The following is a 14,182-nucleotide window of genomic DNA, read 5'->3' as shown; positions in this document are numbered from 1 at the left end:
CTCGTCCAAAGTTGTTGTGTCGGTGTACTTCTTAGGATATCCTTTTGTACATTTTCCTTTTTCCATACACGCTGCATATGGATCTCGCTCTCCACATGGACCATGAACCATACATTTGCTTACGGTATCAAACAGTATTGGGTCATTTTTCTCAATAGGAAATTCAGCCGAAACAAATTTATAAACCATGTCTTTCGTACGAATTTTTTTCGAATCTTTCAAAAATATAAATGCATGTATATGTGGTTGCGCACGTTTTTGAAACTCGAAGGTATAAACATGGGCGACCACCGTGCCGAACACCTTTTTTCCTTTATTTCTTTCATCAATGCTTATCTTTTCAGCTCAAAAACTCGAGCCACCAAATTAGGACGATCAGTGACACTCTGATTGGGTAAAAGTGCATTTTTTATTTCTGGACAATTTGGGTTTGCAGTCATTGTAAGAAAAATATCTGGATGGTGATGAAAACGTGTAATAGTCATCGAATCCTGGTATATCTCGTACATATTCCTTCCCCTTCCAGTGTGTGAAGATGGTAAAATAACAGGATTACCTCTATCACCCGGATTTAAATCCGCATTTGTCATATCTGCAATGCAACTGTAGAGGTCAGAACACAGAGTTGGTTGGTTAAATCTGAGCCATGCCAACTTACTTTGCTCTGTAGCAGCCCATGCATCAACTAAGAACTCTTGAAATAATTTTCCGGCTCTTAAGATGGTTGAATATTCTTCTGCGCGTTCAAATATGCGGTAACTGTAATACTCCATTTGAGATAATTTTGTTTCGTATAGGTTTTGGTGACTGCATCCCATTGCCTCGTTGTTGGTGACCATCCCAGCTCACCAAAAGGAAATAGTAAAACATAATGTAAAGGCAAGTATGCCGGATGACACTCCAAAATTTGTTTCAATCCGTTGTTTTCTCTCAAATGCAATATAATATCTCGCACCCCAGTCTCCTTATAAGTATTTTCTGGAACAATAACCGTAATCTCATCTGTTGTCGGAAGATTATAACGCCTACTATCAGTCGACTTGTTACATTGAAGTGAAACTCTGATATTCTGGTCGGCCGAAATCATCTGGTCTAAAATTGCATAAGCCTGACGATACTTGGTATAAAAAACATTGAATTGGATCATAGTATTCTGAATTTTCTGTAGGACATTCATATTTAACTGAGGATTTCTTTCGCCACGGGCAAACATGAAAAGGCTGGACCATAGATGTACATTTGGGAGTAAACCGCCATCCTCTCAGTTCCAGGAGCTGGTAGAACACCTCCGGTTAAATGTCTCAACTCCCCATGTATTGAGAAAGGTCTCGGACCTCTCCTTTTCAAAGCTCTTGTATCTAATTTATATCCAAGGCTAGTAAATGTATTTGTTGTATTATACTCTCGAATATATTTCCGAAAAGAAATTGATTCGGCGTCGGTTCCGTCGAACAATTCTTTGATGGATATAGGTGGTTCACGCAGTGACGGTAGGCAAACTTTTCCTTGTAGATAACATGACCCAAATTTTGGGTTTATTAAAGATGAATTTGTAAGTTTTTCTTCCATCCAGTGCAATGCCCTGCAGTGCTGACATTTGACATCCATTTATCCCAGAAAATGACGTATATCGGTAGCAACAACAGCTCCCTGATTCATAAAAGTATTTGGATCATGTAATTCGTCAGTGTCGTAATCTACTTCGTCAATTTCGTAAGTATCACTACAAAAAATCCTAGCAAAAGCCACTACAATCTTGCAACTATTGGTTGCAAAATGATTGCGAAACTAGTCAAAGGTAACTAGTAGTTCCTATATATTTCGGCAACAATCTGACCGCAACTATCATTTTTATTAGTTTCTAAATTCTTTTGCAACAAATACATACCAACTACATGAAATGCACTAGTAGCCTAATGCTTTGGGAACTAGGCAAAGACAACTGTTAGTTCCTATATAGTTTGACAACACGTCAACCGCAACTATTGGTTTCATTAGTTTCCAAATTCGTCAGCAACAAAGATATGCCAACCACATATAATGCATTAGTTTCCAAACTCTTCGGCAACTAAGCTTCCACAATTAACCGATTGTATAGTTGCTTAAGAGTTGGGAAACTAAATCCATCAATTGTGATTGCCAAAGGTTTGAGTACCCAAATACACCAACTACATTAAATGTGGTGTCAGCGAATTTAATTAGTTAAATATTAATACATGTGATAAATTTTGTTTTCGCTAGGCACCTAGCTAGGCCGTTTGCAATTATGCTTTTCGTTCTTTTATAAATAGCCTGTTTGAAAAAAAGAAAAAAGGCTTGATGCTTTCTACTCACCTGGAGTATTAGTTGTTGTAACCAAAGTTAGATTAAAGAAAATACAAGGGAAGGCCTCTGAAATTTTATTGAGTTTGATTCAATAAGAATTTGCTAAATTTGAACACTTTGATTTTCTATCAGGCTCATTCTTCATCAGTCGTTTTTAAAACAAGAAAATGTTGTTTTAAGTTAAGGAATTTCGACGACTACTTTTCCCTTATTCCTTGACAGCCGACAGTAGGTACAGAAGTTAAGATGGCAAGGACTGTTAGGTATGGGATGTACAAAAGTTTTCAGAGTGAAATGTGCAGCTTAGATCCTTACAGCACTCCGGTTAAATTATCATTCATGGAAATGGTTCAAGAAAAACAATCTTTTACAAAAGATTAAAAATAGGAATCATGAAAGACTCTTAAAAGTTTACAAAGAATAACAGTTTGAACTGTCCTGTCTTCCCAAATAGGAAGTACCTGATGTCGGAATAGTTTCGTAACTCAACTTTTGCAGTGAGAAAAAGTCCTAACAGCGAGTAGTGACACCTGTGCGTCTTTCAGAAACTTGTAAAAATTGGGGGAGTCATAGTTCATTTCTTGCAGCAAATCAAACATTTCGTCGTCGTCGTCCTGCACCACATTTCTAGTATCGGTAGTTTCCCCCACCTTGTCGTCCTTCCCTTCTCCATGGTATATCCGACCGACATCCCGGCATAAACCCTTTCCACATAATATGTCCGTGCACTTCAGACACAAGATATCTGTTATTGTTATTGCAATCTTTACAAGGACACAATTTTCTTCCTTGGTTCTAAATCCCGACTCGCAAAGTCTATGAACTTTTGGTCTCCTGCAGTGAAAGCATCATTGTCTCTTGGCAGTCTATCCACCTCTTTCCATTCAAAGTAAAGTCTTGGAAATTCATCCTATGAATAAAAATATCAATTCGATAAGTAGTTTTAGATGTAAATCATTAAAATCCCTCGAAAAGAAAAGTCTGAATTAGAGTAATAAATTAAACATGCTCCAGTAAATTAAACATAATTGGGAATTTTAGTTGGGAACCAATCACTTTATTAGTATAAGATAAAAAACAGGGAAATCATCGTGACATAATGCACACGAATGAAAATGAGTTAATAGCAAAGCAAGTCACAGTTCAAGCCTAACAAAAACATACATAATGGATTTAATTCATATGGCAGTACATTGCAAGTATAATCGCGCAGGGTTGTAAGACTTTTAGTTGACGTAGTAAGACAAAAATATTAGACGATAATATTTAAGATGCAGAGTGGGAAGGGTACAAATTAAAAAATTTGGGAAAGAAATCTAACTTTTTTCTACAGGAGGAGTCGAAACAACAGCATGAAGGACTGGTTTAACTACTTAGCGAATGAGGTCTACAAAGAAGGGCAAGATAACTTCAAGCATCTAAATATACCTTGAGCAGCTTTTCTCCAAGGCATGCAAACTTCCCTGGGTGCCTGAGGTACTCCACAACTTACCTGAATTCACAATTTGTAGAATTCAATCTAAATAAAGTTATCTAATGAAATTGAACTAGCGAGGGGAAATATACATTTACAATAAGACAATTTATGATTTAGATTGATTGCTAGATGAAAACATTCGTTGCCAACAACATACCCGTTCTATGACTTCTAGTATTTCCATTCCAGTAACAAGTATTTCGCAGAAATCTTAAACAACACCAACACCTGTAGTTCCAAGAGGCAAATAAATGAAATGAATGCAACAATCTGCGACAAGCCTTATATACAACGATGGATTAAATATAACTCCAAATACACAAGTACCACGGGTGAGTATTATCAATTCTTTGGACCTGCAATACCTGTTTATGCAAAAGAGCATCTTAGAGACAGAACCAACATTAACATATAGAATTTTTATACAAGAAAATTGAAAAATAACCAAAACAACTTGTATGAAAAGTGAAAACTAATTCATAAGCAAAGTAACTAACATATCCTTGTATCAACTGCAATTCTTTGCTCAAATTGAAATACTTTGTTGACATTAAAACTTGATTGGTACCAAAATTTCTTTCAAAAATCACCAGAAAAATTCCAGATTTTCCAAAAATTGGCTCTTTTTACAACACAGATACAGAACCCATATAGCAGAACCCTTCACAAGACCATAACTTCACTTCTATTTACAAAACCCACTTAAAAAACTCAAATATCTCTTGTAACGTCAACACCCAAATTGAAAAACTCAACCCTAATTGAGGAGCAGAAAATTTTGGAGCACCACCACGGTATGATGGAGGATATGCATTCTAACCAACAGTGTAGCTACTACATAATACAATTCAACCAACTGAGCAAGGATCCATGAAAAAATGCACGAAATTCTAGTCCCATCATTCAATCAAAACTACCATTTCTAACAAGTAATATAATGAGATGGAAAAAGTTGAAATACTCAACAAACCTGTGTGAGAAGCTCCCATGCCCATAAAATAACTGCTACTTTTGAATTAATCTCCAATGGACCGGCTACCAAGCATCTCAGAAAATATATGATAACAAGTATCCTTGCCAAGATTATCCAGATCATTATGCTTTGCACCAGCACCTTTTTGAGTATGACAAGCATGAGGTAACTAACTCATCATAGATTAAACTTAAATTCAAAATAATCTAAGCATCACAAAGGGAAAAACTTTTATTAGATCGATAAAATGAAATAATACTCCCATTATTAAAATTCCATATCATCACGGTTGTTATTATCATCAAATTCATACTCATCCTCTTCATCAGAGGTGTAAACGGCATTAATGTCAGCTTCATCTCCATCTTCTTGGCTTCGACAAGCTACTGCTGCAGCACGACTGATAGTTTCGGGTGGAACGTCGTTCCTATCCCAAACAAAACTGTCACTGAGATCCTGATGTGGCACTCCTCCTAGATCTATCATCAAATAACTTGAATGCCATTCTTGATATGCTTCACCAGATCTTGAGGTTTCTATTTCAGATTCCCCATCGAAATCTTCTTCTGGAATATTGAAAGACCGACGAGGTTGCGTTTTTATAACCAGTTCCTTTTGTTGATTATATACATCCTTGATGCAGAAAACATGTTGTGCTTGAGATGCTAAAATAAACGGTTCATTCACATAATATCTTCTATTCATATGGACACTAGTAAATCCAAGCTCATCTGTTCCTGCAATCGGCCGCCAATCGCATTTGAAAAGAAGAACTCGGAATTGACCCACATACCGTGCCTCGATAATATTATTCACAACTCCATAAAAATCATTTTCATCTTCAGCTACGCCTTCGTCTTCCCGAGGGACACAAAGTCCACTATTCTGTGAATTTCGTCGACTCTCCCACTATCTTGTATGAAATCTAAAGTCGTTGATGATGTAGCCATTGTAACTCAAACATTCTTTAGCAGGACCTTGACTCAAAGAATATAGTTCATCACTCACCTGACCATCTTTATGTAATTGGTATATCTATTCATACATGCATAGAGATGTTTATCAATGACGAAAAAAACGAAGTGAAAGTCATTAAAATCGCAAGATAAATTGTGTTACAATGATATATCGATACTTACTTTAGTTGCAAATCAATCAGGAAACTGATTTTGTAGGTGATGGAAGATTGTTTCTTAGGCGTCTGCAGATTGAAAAGATAGAATTGAACAACGGGGTTAGACGAAGAAAATGAATTATTGATTAATAAAACCAATATCTTATTTTGCTGAGGAAAAAAAACTCACTGAAGATTAAAAAAGCCCTAATTCAAAGATCCATAAAGATGTAGAAAACAAAAAAAAAGGAAGAAGAAAATTTACATAGATTTTTAATAATCCTAGCTCTAAAAGGGGTGGATATCCAAAGAAACCAATAAAATTCGATTGTAATTTAGTTAGGCGTCTTTATAATTTGTTGAAATATTCACCCAACTCAAAAATTCTTTAGATCTCATTGGATATGCTTAGATATTTACATAAATCGATTCCAAGCAAAGATTATACGACTCTATATAATCTGTTTAATCTCACTATATGTACATAAAAATTTACATAAGTAAATTAAAAAAAAAACTATGAAACTATATTATTGAAATAACTATCATATAATTTGAAAAATAAAAAGAATACCTTACTATATTTCTTTCTGTTTTTTTATCCTCTCATCCTAGTATATGTTTTTCCCTTAACCTCACTCAAAAAAACTAAAAATGAGAAATAAAGGACGCTAACTCGACATTATTTCCCCCTGTCTAAAGTCATCAAACTAATAACGAAACTTAGACCGATAAGAAAGACAAGAAACATGGATTCACTATTTGACTTAGATCACCAAAGTGCACACATGTATTCCCCTAAGTGAGTTCGACTAATGTTGCTATTAAAGTCCAGGTGAAAATGAGTGAGGTCGACCAACATTGAGGTCGTTTTAATTCCCGTACTATAATTATTCAAAATTTTGATGAGTCAAATGTTGCTAACAATTCTCGAATTCATTATTTTTTCCAAGATTCCTTCTCAATTATCGAATCATAGGTTACAGTCGAAATTTTTGGTCTAACATGAATGATATGTTATAGTACCGTTCCCCAATAACTTTACCAGTGAGCCACTGTTAGATTGAAAGTTGAACTTTTACAATAGAAAGAAAAAATCCTTAATTTTTTTTTATATAAAAACTCCATATAATGTTACCATGTCCACTAGAGGGTGAGGAGGCATGTGCTGTGAATTTACCATGTGTCCATGCCCATGGCACGTCTCAGTGAGCTGTATTGATGTGTTTACACGTGGCTGTAAAATAACCATTAGATCTTCCTCAACCTATCAAGTAGGCGACGGAGATGTATAATCATAGTTTCACGATGGAAACATAGTTTTATCCTAGTTTCTTCCAGATCCAGCGTATTTCTCCCCATCTCTATCTTAGGTAGAAAATTTCTCCTAGAGAGGAAATTTTGGCAGAAAATTAGGGATTATTGTTCTACAGTTTTGGAAATATATCTGCATCGCCGTAGGATGATTGTGTTGATTATATTGATAAGGATTGGAAGAAGATATCAAGCGGTAATACTGTCGGTCCAAAAACTTTCGATTTGAACCCTAACAATTTTTGGGCGGGATGAAAATCAAAAGAAAATCCTTTTGGGCGGGGATTATTCCCGCTTGGTGTTTTGGAAAAGCTATAAATCTCAACCCTAAAATCATTCCAGAGATGTTAAAGAGATTTATCTTTTTTTTGGGGAATTATCAGAGATCAAAAACAGCAAGGTACATAACTTACGATTTTTAATTTGATTCATGAGTTCATAAATTGATATTAGGCTATTTGATTGAATCTGAAATTGGGGTTACATATTTTTAATTTGATTCATGAGTTCATAAATTGATATTAGGTTATTTGATTGAATCTGGAATTGGGGTTACATATTTTTAATTTGATTCATGAGTTCATAAATTGATATTACGCATGTTCAACTGAATTTTAAATTGGGGTTACATATTTTTGATGGCTAGTGTTTTGGTCTAAATTTGGCCTTGTCTGTAGCTTTTTAGAGCTTCTCTAGTACATTTAATGAGGAACCTCAAAAAAAAAAAAAAAAAAAAATGGGGTTACATAGGATTCATCAAGTTGTGCAGAATAGTTGGGTTTATGCTATCCTGCTTAAGTTGGGTGTTCCTTTCCATCAGGTTATGCAGAATAGTTCAAAACAGAAAATAATGCATCTACAGAGTATCGCAATGACTCCCGCACCTATAGTTCAAAACAGAAAATAATGCATCTATAGTTATGACAGCAATATGTGTTTCCCTATGACATACGACCCACAACCCACCAACAATAAAAACTATGAGTATCGCAATGACACCCGCACCAAGACAAATTCCACCCTATTTGCCTAGGCTAGTCAATGCAAAAAATCCACCACTACCGCCATCTGCAGAGGTGTAAGGTAGTAACAGTAGTAATAGTAGTAGTACTAAGTAGATGGAACTGAACCTTTGTATGTTAACCTTTTTCTATACTTGTATCTACAGAATTCATCAGGTTGTGCAGAATAGTTGGGTGTATGCTATCCTGCTTAATCCTATGCTTGTCTCTACAGGATTGTTATAGTTTTGTAATATCATTCTTGTTATTCAGATTTGGTTTCATGACTGATCTTTTCTTATTCTTTTCCAGATGTCTCAAACCAAAAAACAACTTTCCAAGAAAAAAATTGGGAGCTCCGATGGAGCAAGCATAGCCCCTGGACAGTTGAGGTCAAATTATGGTAAGAATTATATTGTCAGATGACGGTATATAATGAAGTGTGTAGCATGTGTTAATTTGTTAATTCATTTTTGTCCTACATGTAGCGTAAAGAATAGAGGAGGAAGGGCTAGTAAACTCAGTCGTCAACAATCAGTGCGCCATTCATTGGAGGATTTAGTTGAACCACCATCACGTTCAGGAAAATCAAGAAGAGGATCAATATCCCAACAAGTTTGTAGAAGGCAACAACAACCAATGAATCAACAACCATCATCTCAAATCGAAGACCATGAACAAGTGGAGGAAGAATACCTTCAACCACCAAAAGAAAGATCAGGAAGAACTCGTAACACTCCCTTGCCAACACGTTCACCACTACCGCGAGACAGGGGTGGACAAAGTCTTCCTATAATACCAAGCAGGTTACCTCTAATTGATGATGATTTTCTTGATTCTCCGAGAAGATCTCCTAGAGGACTTGGCAGTAACCGAGTACTAACCAGCAGGTCTAATGATTTTATTATTTCGTTAAGGATATCTCCAAGGGGACTCGACAATAATCGGGTACAAAGATCGCTTGAGGCAGAGTACAATACTTCAAATGCCGGACATATGCAAAGACATCGTCATGTCCAACATCAATCAGATCAACTTTATAACACTCAAGTATCAAGTTCTTCTCGGCAATAACAACTAAGAAGTTTACAACATCAGGGTAGTCGAAGTTCATCTTCCCAACGACAATCTCAAACACCATCAAATGACGCTCCTCTTGGAAACCGAAACATCTCGCATCAGAATCCTTCACGCTCTGAGCCACAACAAAATGATACTCCTGAAGATCGACACCTCCAGCGGCAGCATCCTTCACGTTCAGCATCTAATTCTCCCCAGTCAAATGAAGAATGTGGTACTGCAGAAACAACAGGTAAGTATAAATATATGCATATGTGAAAATAAAAGATGCAGACCGCTTCATTTTATTTGTTTGCGCGAGTTCACTTGTATGTTCATTTTTAATATTAAATAGATGTACCATTAAGGAAAAAAAGAGGGCGCAGCTGTATGAAGGAACTTGCCAAATTCAGGGGAAGAATACTTGAGTTGGATCTCTATGAAGGTAGACTATGTGGTTATAAAAACGAAGTCGCAATCAATTCAGTGTGCATGTGGACTAGGCAAAGTCAGAATTGTCCTTTGAATTACGATGCATTTGATGATATTCCTCCTGAAAAAATTCAGCGGGTGATCAGAAATCTGTATGTATGTATTAGAAGTCACTGTGTTATTCCAATTTTAATAATATTTTTTGTTAAAGTAATAATTCTGATGTTTTAATGTCAATTATAACTCCCAGCTAATCAGTTTTTTCTCAACCAGGACTACTTTACCATCAAGTCTCGCACTGGAGAAGACCCAGAGGAAGCAATCAAGAAAATAATGAGGAATGCATATAACAGACAGAGGCACAAAATTCATAAAGCATACCAAAAGATTCAAAACCTTAGTGGTCACGAGGAAGCTTTGGCCTCCGAACCACCCTCTGAACTGGAGATTAATAAAGAAGATTGGATATATATGTGCAACACTTTCGCCACGCCAGGTTTCAAGGTATATACATTCAGTTACATGTGATCTTTTCAACAAACTATCATTGTTTATGTGTTAGATTCTGAGTTTACTTGTGGATACACTATAACCATAAAATTAGATAGCATATGCAATTTTATGTCACCTAGTGATACACCCCTTATATAATTTCTTTGCTTCTTTGAAAATTTATTGTTCCTAATTAGGAATGTGTTCTTTTCCGTAAGGGTATGCATTTGAAATTCCTATCTGTTCTTCTATTGTCAAATATGCGTAGCATACCTAGTTTTAGATTGTATTGATCTCGTACCTTTGTAAAATATGCGTAAAGGTGTTATTTTGCCTGAGTTGTAGTTGAACTGTACCACATTTTGTTCTTCATGTAGTTGGATTCCCTATCTGTTCAGACTGTATGTCCAGCTTTTTTGTTCTCTTTGGTGTTCGAACTGTACCACTTTTTGTTTTTAAACTATAATTAACAGGGTATGCATTTGAACTTCATATCTGTTCTTATATTGTCAAATATGCGTAGCATACCTAGTTTTAGACTGTATTGATCTCGTACCTTTGTAAAATATGCGTTAAGGTGTTATTTTGCCTAAGTTGTAGTTGAACTGTACCACATTTTGTTCTTCATGTAGTTGGATTCCCTATCTGTTCAGACTGTATGTCCAGTTTTTGGTTCTCTTTAATGTTTGAACTGTACCACATTTTGTTTTTAAACTATAATTAGCAGGGTATGCATTTGAAATTCCTATCTGTTCTTCTATTGTCAAATATGCGTAGCATACCTCGTTTTAGACTGTAATGATCTCGTACCTTTGTAAATGTTTGGGTCACTAGAGAGCACTTACAAAGCAAGGTAGAGGGAAGTCACAAATAGATAAATGTTTAAGTGTGATAATAATTATTCTTACTTGGGAGTAAAATAGTTAGCAGCAAATCCCCTTGCTCTCTAGCTGAATACTTGTAAACTTAGTGGTTCCTACTGCACATCCTTCCGAGTGTTGCATATAGTGTCATGGTAACAGATGCTTATTGTGAATTTAGTAGTGAGATTTCTTCTGGTTCTAGTGGATATATCTCGATTTTACAAGGAAACTTAATCGGTAATGCAGTGTTGAAGTTTTGACTTTCCTTGAAAGAGCCTCCTGTAGAATGTGTAGAATGTTAAAATATCATGCTATATATGTTATTAATACACTGCGGAGTTGCTTAAGCTAACAGATGGCGGAGATTAAATGACAGAAAAAATTAGACAGAGGGACTGTGGCTGCTAAAGCAAAGGAAATTAATCATAGTGCAGACAACAGAAGTTTTGCCAGCGTAGAATATGATTTGGTATGCATTAATTGTATCTCATTCCATATACTGATGTTTGTTCGAAATCCGTGTTTTATATACCGTGTAGTGTTAACTTACTTGGTTTGTATGCAACTGGTTGCTGCTTCAAAGATTGCGGAGAACAAGCCTTGTGATGCGGTGATTTTGTTCTCAGAAACCCATGGTTCTAAAAAATTACCACCGAAATGTTAGGAGATGAAAGTAAGACACACTACAAATATACTTTGAATTTTGTGTCTTAATTAATCTCTGCAACAGTATATAATCATGTATGGCTGTCTGTAATTTATGTAGAAAATAATGGAGGACATGAAAGAAGCAACACTGCGAGGAGAATCTAGTAAAACTCCATCTGACATATATGAAACTGTCTATAATGAACAACGTGGGAGTCTTAACAAACGTCGTCGCAAAGCTTCTCACACTCACAAGAGTTTGGCTGATTTAAGGGAAAAAGAAATACAATTGTTGAACGGAAGAATTGAGTCTCTACAGACAGAAAACATGCTACAGAGAAGAGAAACACGTCGGCTTACTGATCTAATGAATAGTTTTTTTTCTAAACATTATCCTTCCATGGTTGTACCAGATGTATCAGATGATGAAATGGAGGATGATGCGGAGGTCTGTGGGAGAGATGAGGATCTTGATGTGGAAGGTCAAAATGATGAGGATGACTATCATGACCTAGAGGCTGAAAACTACATCCGTAACTATCATGATATGGAGCCCCGAAATGTGGAAGGTGCCATGGATGATGAATGATTTTCTTTATTTGAAAGACTGACATGGAGGATCCCAGTTCGGAGTGGGCCAGCGAGTGATGAATGAATTTCTATTTGATTTTGTTTTGTGTTTTTTTTCTTTCTTGTTTTCTTCTGGTATCAGGATATTAAGGTAGGGAGAATGATAACGTGTAGTATGTGTTTTTGTAGTAAGGTGTTATGACTTTTTACTGTTGGTTTTGGAAATGAAATGCATATTTTATTAATTTGTTTTGTCGATGCATATACATACAAGAAAAAACAACTATATTTATACAAAAGAATTATTAATTAGAATATGATCAAAAATGGTAATTAACTAATTACGAGGTTAATTATGATATTATCACGATATTAATTACCATATTAATTATGATAATTATTTATGAGTTTAATTACGATATTAATTACAATATTAATTAAAAAATAAACAAAGATTTTAATTACCATATTAATTACAGTAATTAATTGTGATATTAATTACGATATTAATTACCGTATCATGCATCCATAAAATCAAAATAATTACATTACGAAATGTTAGTTTTCGTCATAGTTGCGGAATGATTTGGGAACCATACGCCAACTAGTAAATTTAATTATTTAACGACGGTAACTATCGACCAACTTCAACTTAATTTCCTATACCTATTGTAATTGTGAAATCATAATATTTGGATACCACCAAATTAATTGCTAAATAATTCCACAACAAGATTTTAATTTAGTTGCCATATTATGTGGCAAGTTACTGACAACTACGATGACTATGTTGTTTATATGTTTGGAAACTCTTGAATAACTGTAAAAATTAGTGGTTTAGTTAATTGCATTTAACTAAGTAATTTATTTGGCTTCTATAACAGAAGTTGCCAAAAGAAACCATGGCAACTAGGTATTTTTAGTAGTTGCCTTTACATTTGGCAACTTAGGCTCCGCAACTAGCATCAGTTGCCTATGCGTTTGGAAATTAAAAACTCATTTTCGGAAACCAAACTGGTGTGGTTGCCAATGCTTAGGTTTTTTGTAGTGTTATATCCGACACCCCATCATCTTCTCTAACAATAATAGACGGTATGTATAGTGATAATCAGGTAATATAGTTTACCCCATCATCATTAGATCCCTTTTTTCAACTGATTTTTCACCATCACAACATAATTCAGTCATAATACCAACATCAAGTAATAATACCAACATCCTACTATGGAATACAATATGGGTAAAGAAAAATTGTATTCCATAGTTCTATCACAATATCTCCAAAATGCAATATGGGTAAAGAAAGAAGAGACAGGGAAGAGGAGCACTCAGGTTTCAGACTTTTGGTTGGTTCACTATTTCAACATGCAATCGCAACAGTGGACAGTCTCATTAGAAAAGGAGTGGCAATTACAGATGAGAATGGACCATCTGGTTATACTATATTGTAAGAAACTGAAAACAGCAGAGACTTGACAAATGTAGGAGAATCAATGTACGAAAGTTGTATACCTGACTCTAAGACGTCATCCTCCTTCTCTTCAGCTCCAAATGTAGATGGATCCATATCAATCGGTGTCCTTAACCAGTTTTGTAGGAGAATCAATGCTTCCACAGTTCGGGGTTTTAAAGAACTTCGGAAATGACCAAGTATTCGCTTTCCAGTACTGAAAGCAGATTCACTTGCAACTGAAGATACGGGAATAACAAGTATATCTCTTGCTATAAGTGATAGAATATCAAATCTTGCAGCATTTCTTTTCCACCAAGTGAGTATATCAAACTTCGAACCATTTTTGTTGTCTTTTGTTGGTGAGTAAATCTGTTCCGATAAGTATCTTTCCACCTCTGATTTGTCAACATCCTCCGTTATAGAAATAGTTCACCAAATTGGCTTTTTCACTCAAAAACAGT

The 14,182-nt window shown here is 35.4% G+C and overlaps 1 protein-coding gene across 4 annotated transcripts; it reads right to left on the bottom strand.

Moving 5' to 3' along the window:
- Nucleotides 1–2,606: 2,606 nt before the first annotated feature.
- LOC113313225 lies at nt 2,607–6,538 on the bottom strand. Of its 4 annotated transcripts, none has more exons than XR_003341754.1 (7): nt 6,464–6,538; nt 5,915–5,976; nt 4,773–5,810; nt 4,130–4,167; nt 3,960–4,030; nt 3,754–3,817; nt 2,607–3,235 (listed from the first exon to the last, which is right to left on the bottom strand). XR_003341754.1 is itself a non-coding variant. In XM_026561966.1 (7 exons), exons 3-7 carry the CDS (start codon nt 4,935–4,937, stop codon nt 3,142–3,144), a joined length of 432 nt encoding a protein of 143 aa, XP_026417751.1. In that variant the 5' UTR covers nt 4,938–5,810; nt 5,915–5,976; nt 6,080–6,335; the 3' UTR covers nt 2,607–3,141. The 4 variants fall into 4 exon arrangements, 1 of the variants encoding a protein (XP_026417751.1); XR_003341752.1 differs by lacking the exon at nt 6,464–6,538 and adding an exon at nt 6,155–6,338; XM_026561966.1 differs by lacking the exon at nt 6,464–6,538 and adding an exon at nt 6,080–6,335.
- Between the last annotated feature and the right edge of the window lie 7,644 nt (nt 6,539–14,182).

Source organism: Papaver somniferum, chromosome 9 (assembly GCF_003573695.1).
Source record: "Papaver somniferum cultivar HN1 chromosome 9, ASM357369v1, whole genome shotgun sequence".
In the NCBI taxonomy this organism is placed as follows: domain Eukaryota; kingdom Viridiplantae; phylum Streptophyta; class Magnoliopsida; order Ranunculales; family Papaveraceae; genus Papaver; species Papaver somniferum.
This window is presented reverse-complemented; position numbering and strand designations above follow the sequence as displayed.

What these genes read in the sequence shown, in the direction of transcription:
- LOC113313225 (XM_026561966.1), bottom strand. Translation starts at nt 4,937, where the DNA reads ATGCTTGTCATACTCAAAAAGGTGCTGGTGCAAAGCATAATGATCTGG. An exon ending in CATGGGAGCTTCTCACACAG is followed by an intron (nt 4,168 to 4,772) that starts GTTTGTTGAGTA and finishes TTGCATAAACAG; the next exon opens with GTATTGCAGGTCCAAAGAAT. An exon ending in TTGGAGAAAAGCTGCTCAAG is followed by an intron (nt 3,236 to 3,753) that starts GTATATTTAGAT and finishes TTTTATTCATAG; the next exon opens with GATGAATTTCCAAGACTTTA.